This window comes from Falco biarmicus, chromosome 15 (genome assembly GCF_023638135.1).
Source record: "Falco biarmicus isolate bFalBia1 chromosome 15, bFalBia1.pri, whole genome shotgun sequence".
Lineage (NCBI taxonomy): Eukaryota > Metazoa > Chordata > Aves > Falconiformes > Falconidae > Falco > Falco biarmicus.
Window position 1 is genome coordinate 3,220,472 of NC_079302.1, and position 13,063 is coordinate 3,233,534.

The 13,063-nt window shown below is 36.2% G+C and overlaps 1 protein-coding gene across 6 annotated transcripts in view; it reads right to left on the reverse strand.

Moving 5' to 3' along the window:
- BANP (BTG3 associated nuclear protein) overlaps positions 1-13,063 on the reverse strand; it is a 152,565-nt gene that overhangs the window by 112,782 nt on the left and 26,720 nt on the right. For 3 of the 6 annotated variants that reach the window (XM_056360663.1, XM_056360661.1, XM_056360662.1), the window contains 2 exons: positions 3,365-3,592; positions 2,533-2,708 (listed from right to left, as the gene is read on the reverse strand). In XM_056360663.1, coding sequence (XP_056216638.1) covers positions 2,533-2,708; positions 3,365-3,592 — 404 coding nt within the window. Of the gene's footprint in view, positions 1-2,532; positions 2,709-3,364; positions 3,593-6,732; positions 6,756-13,063 lie in introns of those variants that run through there. The other 3 variants (XM_056360665.1, XM_056360664.1, XM_056360666.1) reach the window with 2 other exon arrangements.

Consider the following 13,063-nt stretch of genomic DNA (forward strand, 5'->3'; position numbering starts at 1 on the left):
CAGTTTTCTGAAAAGCAAAAGAATCAAGTAACTGTTGCTCAAAGAAAAGACAGAACACACCTTACTGCACATGCAAGAAGAGTAATGTACACTGAAGATCAAATAAAGTCATAAGTCAGGGGAAAAAAAAAAAAAAAAACACCAACAAAAACACAACCTTATCCTAGACCATTACTGGAACTGGGCTCTATGCTTCTATGTAATTCTTTTTCAGGAATAGAAATGCTATAACACTAATATTTTTTAAACTATCCTACGTGATTAAATGCTCTTTGAAAACAGCCTGCAGAGTGCAAACAATGTCTTTACATAGATCTATTAACTAAATTCTGATATATCCACAGGTCAATGCCATATTCAAAGTCAGCTAAAGCCCAACTATAAACACGATTTAGTTTTGCTTTCCGGACACGAGATGATGGATGGGAGTCCTGCTGAAAGCCTGTTGTTTAGTCTCAGTCCCTAAGGGCTGAAGTATGCCATTTGTATTTTACAATCCATCGAGATTCCTTTGAGCAACTCCAAGTCACTCAGAATTCTTCAACAGCCGATGAAAGCAAGCTGATGGGTGCTGTAACTTTTGCTTTTTACTGCTGAAGAAAACAAGTCTGCACAACAGACCTATTATTCTTCATCACTTCCTTTATTAATAATTTAATTTCTGTGACATACTGCAGGCTAGTTCGTTTAGCATTCCTTCTGTGCCAGCGGTCCTCTCTCATCTTTGTGAGGGCAAGAAGAGGTAGGTGTGGGGGATTACTAATCTGATTCTCAAAGCATTCATCAATCTCAGAGAGATTTTTAATGGATGAGTGTTCTAAAGGTCTGAAGAAAATCAGATCTGAAGACATTAATGGATTACCTGTTTCTTCAAAATTTACATATACAACAATAGCATAAAAGGCCAACATCACATTTGTCTGTGCAAATCTGTGCCAACCAAGTCAAAAAGGGCAGTACACAACAAATAGCCTCCTAACGTTAGAAACTTCGTTCCTGGTATAGCTGACAGAGCTGTATGAAATATTAACAGACTCCACAAAGAGTACCTTTTATATTTTCACATCAAAATATCAGCACTATCTGTAATCTGACCATATTTTTGAGGGGAACTCCTCAAACAGTCTCAGTCTCCTTTAGCACCCTATTAACCCAAAATTAAACACCCTTTGGAAGCAACTTTGTCTCACAACACGCAAATAGACTGAGCCTAACTTTATAATATGCCTAAGTTGTACAAATATCCATAAAAGTCAAAGAATCCTAAGTCCATATGCCTTAGAACAACATTTTCAAAAACTGTCTTTGGTGCATAAGACTTCCAGTAGACTGACTTCTGAAGTTCTCCAAGTATCAGAGTTTTAGTTGTCAAATTAGTTAGTCAAATTGTTAGTCAGTTCTGAAATCTATGAATGCAACTCTTAAATACTCAGTTTCTGGCTACCTTGAATTAATTCTTACCACTAATTGTATCCTAACTTGTTCACACCCAACACGCTTTTACCAATGGCTGGAGATCATGCAGAAGAAACTGAATCACTCCTAATTGAGGAGTCCTTCTGTTTCAATGTTAAGAGATCAAAAAGACAATGCATTTACCTCTTAATTACAAGGGTCACCTCCTAAGTGCATTCTGCTGCAATAATTACCCTGAAGTAATTTATTCTTCTCTGGTACATCAATGTAAATATGAACTACCACATCCAGAATAACACTTCAGTAAATATTCAATCAATAAGTTTTAAAAAATAATTAGGAAAACTATTAAATTGAACTCTAGGATTCAAGTTACATCTGCATAAAAACAAAATCACTGATACTTTCAAACTTTAATTTATTTATCTTATGTTTTCACCTAAAACTCAGAGATCCTTACATCATCTTGTTTCTGATTAAAATAATAGCAATTAACATTTATTCCAATATTTCAAACCACATAAAATAGAATATCTTTATTAGGCTAATCTAAAATTTTTAGATTTCTCTACATTTGATTTCTGTGTCCAAGGCTTAAAGAATTTTCAGAAAAATCTGACACTACACACTATCCTGTTAACACTCTTTTTAATATAAATTTCCTTATAAAAATTGCTTGCACTCACTAAAATAAATATTTCACGTTCATGAGAATTACACAAGTGGACTATTAAAGTTTCAGGACGAGATAGACTAGTAGATTTTATTTCCCGGAGAAGACATTTTTTTTCCTGAAACAATATTCCAACTTGGTGACAGGAAATCCTGCAGGTTGCATGTGTTAAAGGGTTTAAAATAGAAAAATACTCTGCTGTAGTGGGGCATACTTTTTAAATTTTTATAAGGAATTTTAATTAGCTGTTCTGCCTGCAAAACTAGTAAAAATAATTAAAAAAAACCAACCCTATTCATTCACTCATATCTGATGCTTGCTGTATTGCCTAACAATTCAAGGTTGGACCCATGATACCATCTCTGAAGCTTCCAGTTGAATCTTAGTTCATTCCACCACCACATTGACTTTGCTCAAGTAGCCTTACAGTTAGATCAGCATACCTTCAGAGTTCAGCGTAATAAGCGTGACATTGTTCCCAATACTTTGGCTTCCTAATTGTCCACTGTTGGAAACTGAGTCACTGGCCTCAGAGCCACTCTCTCCGTCTTCATTGTGACTGTCATCGTGCCCTGGCACTTTCACCACTATGGTGTTCTGCCTACGTCCAGGAACAGCACTATGGAAAAGAAAAGTATGTAACTTTGGGAAAACACAATCCTTGACCAAAGACGACTGATTATAAGGGAATTAAAAGCACTAATTGACAAAAGTAAATGCGTTACAAAAGCATGCTCCTTTAAACACAAGCCTACTCCTGTTTATAACTCAGAGCTACACAACAAAATAAAATGGAAGGAAAATAGCAGAAGAAATAAAAAAAAATGTAGATGCATACTTTCTAAATTTGCATCAATGGAAAAGCCTAGGCCTCGTGTGCAAAACAAAAATATTTTAATAATTTATTACAACATATTATTTAACAGCTTCTACCCAGAATCTCAAGTTCCACTTAATTTAAAATTTGCTTTAGATTGTACAAACTCTAACAAGCCTTCCCGGGCTGCTGCATATTCCTTCTTCAGCTGGTTAAATACAGGATCTTGGCATGTTCCCAAGCAATCGTACATCTGTAAAAAATATGTAGCTATAGGCACTTTTTCTTTCAACTGTTTGCTGCCATTGAACTAATTCCAGATCCTCCAGGATGTTCTCTCCCCAACCAGAGCAAACCAAGAGTGTACCTATACTGCTGATAAGAGGCTTCCCTAGGCAGAACGGTCAGCCAAATAACACATTCAAGTACCAGTTCAACGCTTTTCCCACTATTATTACCTAGAACATTCCTTATTTTCCACTTCAAACTGCTGCAGAAACTGATACTGATCTGTCAAACCAGGGAGGGAAGGAATGGGGAGGATTCCCATAACTGCTACTAACTTGCTAAGGATATTTTCCAGAGAATCCGCTGCTCTGCTCAATGGTTCTTCCTGCCCAACCATCTTGGCTACAATTGAATTCTGCCGGTCGTTGTTCAGTATTACTGTGGTCTGAGGGACAACACTACAAGACAAAAATCAGAAAGGAAAATGGAATGTAAAGGAACAAACCTTATAAATAATACATTAACACAGTCTTATGGCTTAAATAGTCTACTTAAAAACAGAGAATGCCTCTAAGCCTCGCTCTTTATCCCAGCATCGTGGTTATGCATCCAATGCTAAAGCTGGTAATCCATCGAATTTGACATCTGTACCATCTCAAGTACTCAAATTTTTTTTCAGAGGATGGATGGCTTCAATGGAATTATATAAAAGTCCACAACCCCTGGCAAAGCGATAAAGAATTCAACTCAAGATATACAGGAGAAAGTTTGCAAATCGCAGTTCCAAAAAGCAACCACATTCTTCTTTTGCAAGGTCTGAGAGTGAGCATTTTCAGAGGGAGACTACGGCCAGCTCACACGGTAATACACCATCTTCAGTAGGACAATTCCTATGAAATAAATTTTTAAATTATTTATGGATTGGATTATGAGCTGAGTTAAAAAGCACATACTGTCTTCCAGTGCTGGGGGCTTGTGGAGGGCAGGGAGACAAGTGTGGTACTAGGGCATCAGAGCAGAAAAGGGACAGACTGTAACTTTAACGAATGACAAAACTAAACCATTTCTTACGTGCATTTCACATACAAAAGAAAAAAAATCTGAAACAAGCAACAGAAAAGCATTTAGCGTGTGAGAAACCAGAAAGCCTTTTTTATCACTTATGATGACAATGTAGAAGGAAATAACTAGAGAAGTGTTGCACAGAAAAACGCACTAAGTCTACACTATAATACAGAAGTAAATATGAAGTAAATAATTATCTCCAGCATGCATCTTATCCTATAATTTGATTTCAGAGATTAACGTTATTCCCACACCATTACTCAATATTCTAAGGCATGGTTTTGATATTTAAGACTGTTTTCACTGTGTTCATGGTAAACTTCAGGAGAAAACTTGGAAGATAATTTGTGTTTCAGTGTCAGAGAAGGCTTTCTTTTCTCTTTGCTTCCCACAGTAAATAGTCCGCTATTGTTTTTACCGGTCCAACATCTCAAACATGACTGACAGTCATTTATTTTTCCTAACTGTAGTCCTCAGCTAATTATTGAAACAAATTAAACAAATCTGATGACAGCAACTCTGTTTATTTCAGCTGTAATTGAGTGCCTGCTTGCTTGAATATTCATGTGTCTACATAAGACTTTAGGCACTAGGATATCCATCATTAAGACCTAGAGAAAAGACAAGAAACTGTCATAAGAGCTAACAATAAATGGATCTCAACTTTAGCCCAGGAAAAATGGTTAACCACAGCGGTTTTGCATACAAAAAGCCCCGGAGCCTAATGCCCTGCCTCCCTCTTACAAGAACTGCATCTGTTGCTAGCAACAAATGGGATTCCGCATGGACTGCCAATGATCTGTCGGACTGCAAACCTTGAGAAGCTCTGGAAGATGTTTGTCTGATCATAGACAAGTACAGACTGTACTATAGCTTTGAAGTTCAAATTGTATTAAGCAATAAATGAGTGGTTTCTGTTGGGTTTTTTTTTAGTTGCTATCTAGAGTATAGGGGTTTTCAATGTTTTCATGGTCACCTTTTCAAAATTTTCCCCATTATGAAAGGGAAAACAACCGCACATTTTTTATTTAAAAAAAAAAAAAAATGGCAACTTCTATTTTCTCAATACCAGCACTGAACATTAAAAAAAAAAAAAAATAACCCACACACCCCAGATATGCACCAATTACTTGATAAAACATTGATACGTGGCGATGCTGGCAGTCCCCCAACTCTAGCAGCAATATGTGTTCTCATTATGTTTCCCAAATCGTCCAAATAGCTACATTTGAAGTTTTTACAGGCCAGTTTAAAATGTTCAAGAATTTTACATTTCCTTTTAGACACTTTCCTTTATCACTATCTTTCTTGCAATCACTTCTGAATGCCTGTTTAAAATATCACTTACCAAAGCTTATTTTTAATGAATACTCTGAATAATTAATTTCAGCTGTAGAGATAAATGCAATAAAATTACATTTATACAGTCCTTAGGATTTTGCTCATATTAAGTTTATATTTGAAAAAGTCTTAGCACTGAAAATTGGCATAAAATAAGGAAGAAGTTGGGGAGGTTGCTCATTTTTTTTTTTTTATTAGGAATATTCATTTTTAAGGAAGACAATAGGGAGTGAGCTGGACGGCATCTAGCTAGCTTAAGCACACCTTCAGTAAGGCAATACTTGTATACAACCCATCAGCACAGATATATCCCCTGATCAATGCATCAATGTATGTACAAGTAGCTTGCTCCAATGCATAAGTATTTCTTTCAAATTTATCCCTAAACACCCATGAAAACACTGGCTCCTCTCTAGCTATTAACTTTTCCCAGTTAGTAGAGTGGATTATTGACAGGAAAAATCCACCTTCACAGTTGTTTTGGGAGGAGCCACTAACTAAACATACTGTTTTACTGACACGTATTTTCCTGGCTATACAGCATAAAGGCAAAACCAGACACCACATACACAAGGAAAACCTCTGTCACAAGCCACAGCTACCACCAAATTGTCCATCAATTGTTTTACATTTGGAAATGAACTGTTATCAAGTTGTACGCACTCAAAGAATCTATAAAGCAGTCTGGCAAGCAGAGTCACACAAAGCTCAGTGGTAGAGAACAGCTAAAATAAGCATTTGGAAACATTCAACACAAGAAATCTATAACCTCCAATTAACCTTTCCCTGTGATTAACCTGCCTAAGTAGGAACTCTACATCTAGTTTGAAAATAACTAAATAGAAGTTTCTTGTTGGACAAAAGATTATTTCTGTGTTCTGCATCTACTAACGCAATGACTCTGGTAAAACTCACTCAATTCTTTTGTTTTCAGTCTTAAAGGAGAAGGAATTTCTTATGTTTAATGCTTAACTCCTGAAGAATGACGCTTTCAAAAAACAGTCTGCATGAGGAGGATGAGGTAACCTTTCCATTCAAAATGTCATAAATATTAACCAAGAAACTACAGTTCTGGTCCATGTTCTACATGGAACAAGAAGGGCTATAGAATTTGCTGACAAATTCTGAAATGAGGCATCACAAGGCAGAAATTTTTCAGAGCTGATGCTGTGAAACATGAGCAGTTACTTACCTGGAAGAAAAAGAAAGTAATAATTGGGACCGATACAAAAAGGCACCATTATGCTTGAAACAGGAGAGTTGCACAGGGTTGTCTTAGACTCCAATTAGTACACAGAAGAAATGGATATCCACAAGATTCCTTGCAGATACAGGAATGTGCTTCCCTTTAACTTTCCTGTGAGACGTTCTAATCTCCATTTTCAGGTTTGTTTATTTATTTTAAAGAGACAACAAAAATAAATCTGCTGAAGAGACACAAAATTAAACAAGGAGTTCTATGTAAAGTCAAAATATTGTGCTAACCTGACAAAACAAATCAGAAATATCATTAAAACTTATTACAGCCTAGTGCATCCTCATACTGGATTATTTCCTTTTCCAGTCTCATACTGAAGATAAATCAACTTTAACCATTACTTATGTACTAAAATACAGAGAACAAAAATCACAGAGAAGGAGGAAGAAAGCTTCTGATATTCACTCTGATCCCAAATGAAGCAATTCTTCCTATGACTGCTGCCAGTACTATACTCACAGAGAAAATGGAAAGAAAATATTAAGGGGGTCAGTGGGAGTGCTTCAGAAACCCAGTGTTGTTGCACAGGCTTTAGTACTTTCCATTTGCATTCACATATTCCTTTCCCCATAAGCAGAGACTGGTTCTGCAATTTGCCTATTCTTGGACACAGCTTAGTAAGAAACTTAAAATGTGTGCAACCTACAGATACTATTATTTTGGGAAATTTTTTCAAAGGCAGTTGACAGAATGATCTGTTAAATTACAGGTGAAAATATTTCTTAAAAAATAAACATCTTCAAGTGTGCATATTTAGCTTCCACCTTTTTTAAAAAAATATAAAAGGATGATCTATATTTTGCATAAGAAAACTGCTGCCAAAGGTACTTTTCAGTATGGAAAACGTGTGAGTCATAGATATGATCATTAGTCTTAACTGTTGGTTTTTCATTGCCAATAACCTGTCAATCACACAGAATGCAGCCAATGAAATAAAAGAACTTTTGGCAATGCCAGGACCCCATCTCCTCCCTCTTCCCAGACAAGGTTTTCATTTAGAAAGAAAATAAAGCAAAAGAAACTATGTGACATTTCTACCTTTCACAAGGTACAATATCAAAAGCGTTCCAAATGGATGAAAATTCCTTTTGGAAAAATTCAGACCAAAATTTTCAGACAAGAAGTTATTCTTGTTTTCCTAGACATGCTAATATAGACTAGTTAATGGAATATTTGTAGCAGCGCTCAACCAGTTAAAGAAAAGAAAGAAGAGAGCCCTCTGTTTAGACCATTTCTGAGCCTCCTTTGCACATGAGAACATCTGCAAATAGGTAAATCGGAGCTCAGAGAGCTGGGCTTAGGGACACTGAGCTAGCCACACCTACACAAACTGCTGTTTCCTCCCTATATAATACTTTGTGGTCACTGCAACGCCCACATAGTGTGTGCTGCTTATCTGGAAGGCAGGGCTCCTGGGGATATCATTCTCATCTTCCTCTAGTGTACATATTAGAAGGAGATGCAGAAAGAGAATAGATCAGGAAGGCAGGAGTCGGAGTTACTGCTGGCAGACTGGTTGTACCAGAGATCTCCAGCCAAACACAGCTTTAAGTCTGGGCAAGTCTGGGAAACAGACCTCGAACTCTAATAGTTTCCAGTTTACTGCTGGGGACAAACATGAAAACTTAAATGTATAGGTCATGCATGTGTGGGGGCTCTGAAGGAATATTACAATTAGCCCTACCATGAAGAAAATCTAAATATTTTTCAAATTATACAGAAAAGTACCATTTTAGAAATGTGGTGTTTTCCTTAGCTTTTTTTCCTTTTTTATCTTTCACCAACACTTGTGTCCATCTGCAAAAGCAGCCACTCTTTGGATCTTTTAATCACTTTTAAGGAAGATAATGTTGAAATGCTCCTTCTTCTTGATGACCACCTGCTTCCTTTGCCTTCTGCACACACAGTTAAGATCCCCTATCCAAACAGGAATGAGAAAACTGACTTATGAATTTATAGTATAGTATACATGAACAAAGCCACAAAGCATACCCAAAATTACATTGGATTTATGCCCAAAAAAATGAATACAGCTCTTCATCTCCCAGGAGAAAACAAACTTGCTAACAACCAAACCATTCACCAAGACGAAGACTTGGGGGACACCTGCAGTAGGGTAAGGAGCTGTATACACACTTGAACAGTTAAAGTTTTAATGTCCCTAAACCATGCATTCGCCTAGTCACAGCCAATTGCCAGAAAAGCAGCAGTGCTATCCATCATTCTCAGTAAGAGTTCAGTCATCAAAAATTATCTTTGCATTCTTTGCATCTGGAACATCACATATGAGCAGACATTATAAAGACAGCACTAATGATTAGGTCCTGTAAAAAGACAAGCCAAAGTACACTAGCCATCACTGGAGAGAGATTCATGGATCTGAAAACTGAGAAAGCTGTAATCAATTTATAATAAAGATAAAGCAAATGCAGAATTTATTAAAACATACTGTTAACAGTTTAAGAACATTTAATATCAAATATTCAGCTCAAATATGTATGAGCCAGACATTTCCCAAGTTACAAAATACATCTATATAGAGTTTATTGTACTCAGCCTTACCTACAGAGAGAGCCTCTGAATTGGCTGACAATCAAAAAAACATCCATTGCTAGCTTTAAGACCAAATTTATCAACCAATGTTAAAAGCTGTTCAGATCTGCTGCGGATTATTCCACTCTGATAAAAGCTAAACACACCTGTACAACCAAGTGTAATCATTCATGAATGACAACACCGATTTCCAACTAGTTCTCCAACTAACAAACAGCGAGATAATGCTGCAAGTGACCCAAAGAACCTCCACTTAAAGTCAAACGTATTACTTCAGAAATTTTACAACACTGGCATGGGTACACAAGCAACTTCATACCTTAGCTTTGCTTTAAAAAAATAAAAACAAAACAAAACCCACAAACAGAAAAAGAACCACCACCACAAACAGTTTCTCTTACTTTGAGCACAACTGAAATTCCATAAAAATTAAATGCACAGTGAAACAGAGTCTCCAAAGAACCTTTTGGCCTAAGCAGATACACAAAAGCGGCAGAAACCAGTATATCCCAGCCATGTGCAAGCAACACAACTAGGACTGAAAAATACTGTAACAGAAATGGCACTTATTATTAGTCTTCTAATTATGGACAAGAAAAGGACAGGTCATGACTTAAAATAACAGGTCACTGTAAGCCTCTTTAAAGATAAATGTACTCGTAAAAATAAAACAGCAAAGATATCTTTTTTTCAGACCGTATAGAAAGAAATTCACGGTTATTACCCTTCTTTGAGCCTTAACTTCCTGAACTAGATAAGCAGTGGTACTGCAGCCTACTGGAGATTGTATTAAACATGAAATGAGAAAGGCTGATCTATAAGGGAAGGACAGTCGTTTTCCGTAACAAAATATGTAGGCTTGGCTGATCTTGAACGTAGTTACTAGGAATGAAATTATCCATTGCAGCCTTAGTACTAAAATAGAAATTGCTGTATGTTTAGAAAACATTGTATGAAACAAAAGTAAAGACTCTGAACCCTTTATTATATAATTAGCTACTTAATTGAAGTTTAATTTCCAAACTTTCTTACAAATTCCAATATATAATATCAGCATTAAGTCTGACTTATGTGGCACTAGGAGTTTGGGAGTGACAGAAGCAGTGTTATAAATTGGCTTTCAATACACTAGTTACAGCAACGAAAGCCTCAATGGTCTCCAGATAACAAACTGCAAATAAATACAACACTAGGTTTCTGCAGACAGAACTCAATCAGCTCTTACAGAGCCGGTTCATAAATAATTTCCATTATGTATCTTAGTTTTTCTGGCTTTTTGTAATTACCCAACCAGCTACGTGCACTTGCCACCACACACACATTTTTATAGAAAGGCCATGGATGCCATGGATGCTGCTACTCTGAGAGCTGGTACTGAATCTTTAATTTCTATATACCCTGAAGGGATGTTAAAGAAATACCACTCTTCACTTTTTACAAAGAATACAATTTTAGAAGTTATTAGGAGCAGATTTCCTGTCTCATACTCCACCCTTCAATATGGAACAAAGAGATTTAGCTAAAGATATGCAAAAATGTACAGTTCTACAAAAAGGGAAAATTCTGTTTGGAAAGACACTCAGATTCCAAACAGTGTGTTTTTTACGTTTGGAAATGTATCAGTTAAATAGCATCTGCTGCCAAATAAAGCAGATGGAAGACTGGCTCTTTGCCATCTTACCAACCTTGCCGAGACCTTGCTAGATGTTAGGCTGTTTCATCCTTTTGAAGCTCTGAATCCATCTATAGCTCTTTTCCACCTTGCTTAAAGCAAAAGTAGGACTCTCCAAAAACACTGTAGACTATTTGTTTTAAAATTATACTACTATGCATTATTTTCCATAAGTAGCAAGACCAGTTGTTTTAACAACTTATAAAAACAGTATTACTGGTACTTTAATCTGGTGTAAACTGGTATGCAAATTATTTTCGAACACAACTTAAATTTCTGTCCTTTCCAAAGGAAAATGAAAACTTGCCCCCTTTAATATCACAAGTAGATCCGCTGCTTTCTGCTTCATTCATTTGTTCTGTTGTACGCACAGAATGAAACACCCCAACTTACAGGAAAAGTTTCTAGGGAGTGCTCTTCTGGATTTTCAAACTCACAAACATCTTGAGAGACCATAACATTAAAAATATTTAAACTCTCAAAACGGGAGTCCAAATGAATATATAAGGCTTTTCTGCCCCCTTCTGTTTATTATATGCTTGATATACTATACATTTTAAGAATTAATTTATGTAACATACGCTTCCACAATCTAGTGCACTACAAATACATGAAAATTTTTAGTTCCACTAAAATATAATCCTAATAATCATTTTCACCCATTTTAGAACATTCATGAGGTAAACAACGTCCACTTCCATAAAACAATTGAAAAGAATGATGGTGTTTATTTAGGCAAAAGGAAAAGCATGAACCATATGAAGGCATTTGTCCTGAACCAAATTTCAAGTCTGCACCCATTAGTTATTCCTTGAATGCAAGAGCTGGTTATGCTCACAGAACCATAGAATTAAAGTAAATGTTCTGCCTTCCCCAGAATTCATCTAATATGACCTTACGGGATTTGGCAAGGGGGTAGGTTAACCCACATTTTAATACTACTGTAATTGGTTTTAAATGTTCTTAGTCTAATTACACTAGTAAATGTCCCTCTAATCTGTGTATAAAACTCAAAGCCTTTTTGATCCCCACGTACATGCCTCTCTCTCATTCTCAGATCCCCTTACAATTAAAGGATGTTGATTTCTAAAATGTCTTGGCACAAGGGGCAAGTTCTGTATGCATTCAGTTCTCTTGTTCCCGAGCGTACTGTTGTGAATAGCAGTATATTGCGCCACACGGGACTTCATACAACTGCATTCCTGGGTTTCGTGACATAATTTTCACATAAGGTTTTTCTTTACAAAATAAAAGGATTCACTGAAGTCTCAGATGCAGAACAAAGTTCCTGTGTATTAGCTAAGTGGGAATAAATAAACTGTTTACCCACATGTGGTTCAGAGCAAGCACAAATTACTTCCAATACTTTAAACCTCCTAATTTAATGGATTTCACGTTTGTCATGGGCTAAGTAGCAACAGGAAAACTTACTGTACGATTACCTGGCAAACAGTAAAATATTAACTCTCGTAACACATCTACAAGACTGAAACTTTTGCCTAAACCTTGAAGGAAGACTTTCTTTTCAGTGCGCACTACTGAAAATCTTAGCTAGCATTATATTTAAGAGTGCAAGATTGTATATTTCTGAAATATTATTTCTAGTGTTTTAAGCCTTACAGGCACATTTTAAACACCACCACCACAATTAAAGAGATCCAAGCCACATATTTTGCATCCATTTCTCAGACGTAAGTTAACAGCTGCTACCTGCTAGGCTCTCATTTGAATCATTGAGCTACTATAAATGACATTTCATCAGAAACCATTAACTTAAGAAAAGTTGGACTTGGGAGAATGAATCAACACAGTTCAAATCTTGGTCAGTTTGAACACTTTTATAGATTAAGTTCCATCCCATATATGCATGAATTATTGAACCCTCCAAAACACAGATGAAATGTTGGTATTGAATTGTTATTTTAATTCCACAACTGACCTTGCACTCTCAAACTAAACACTATCTGGAAGTTATACATTGTTTCTCAATTTATCAAATCCCAACAACAAATTACTAAACACTTGGCTCCTCAATATCTT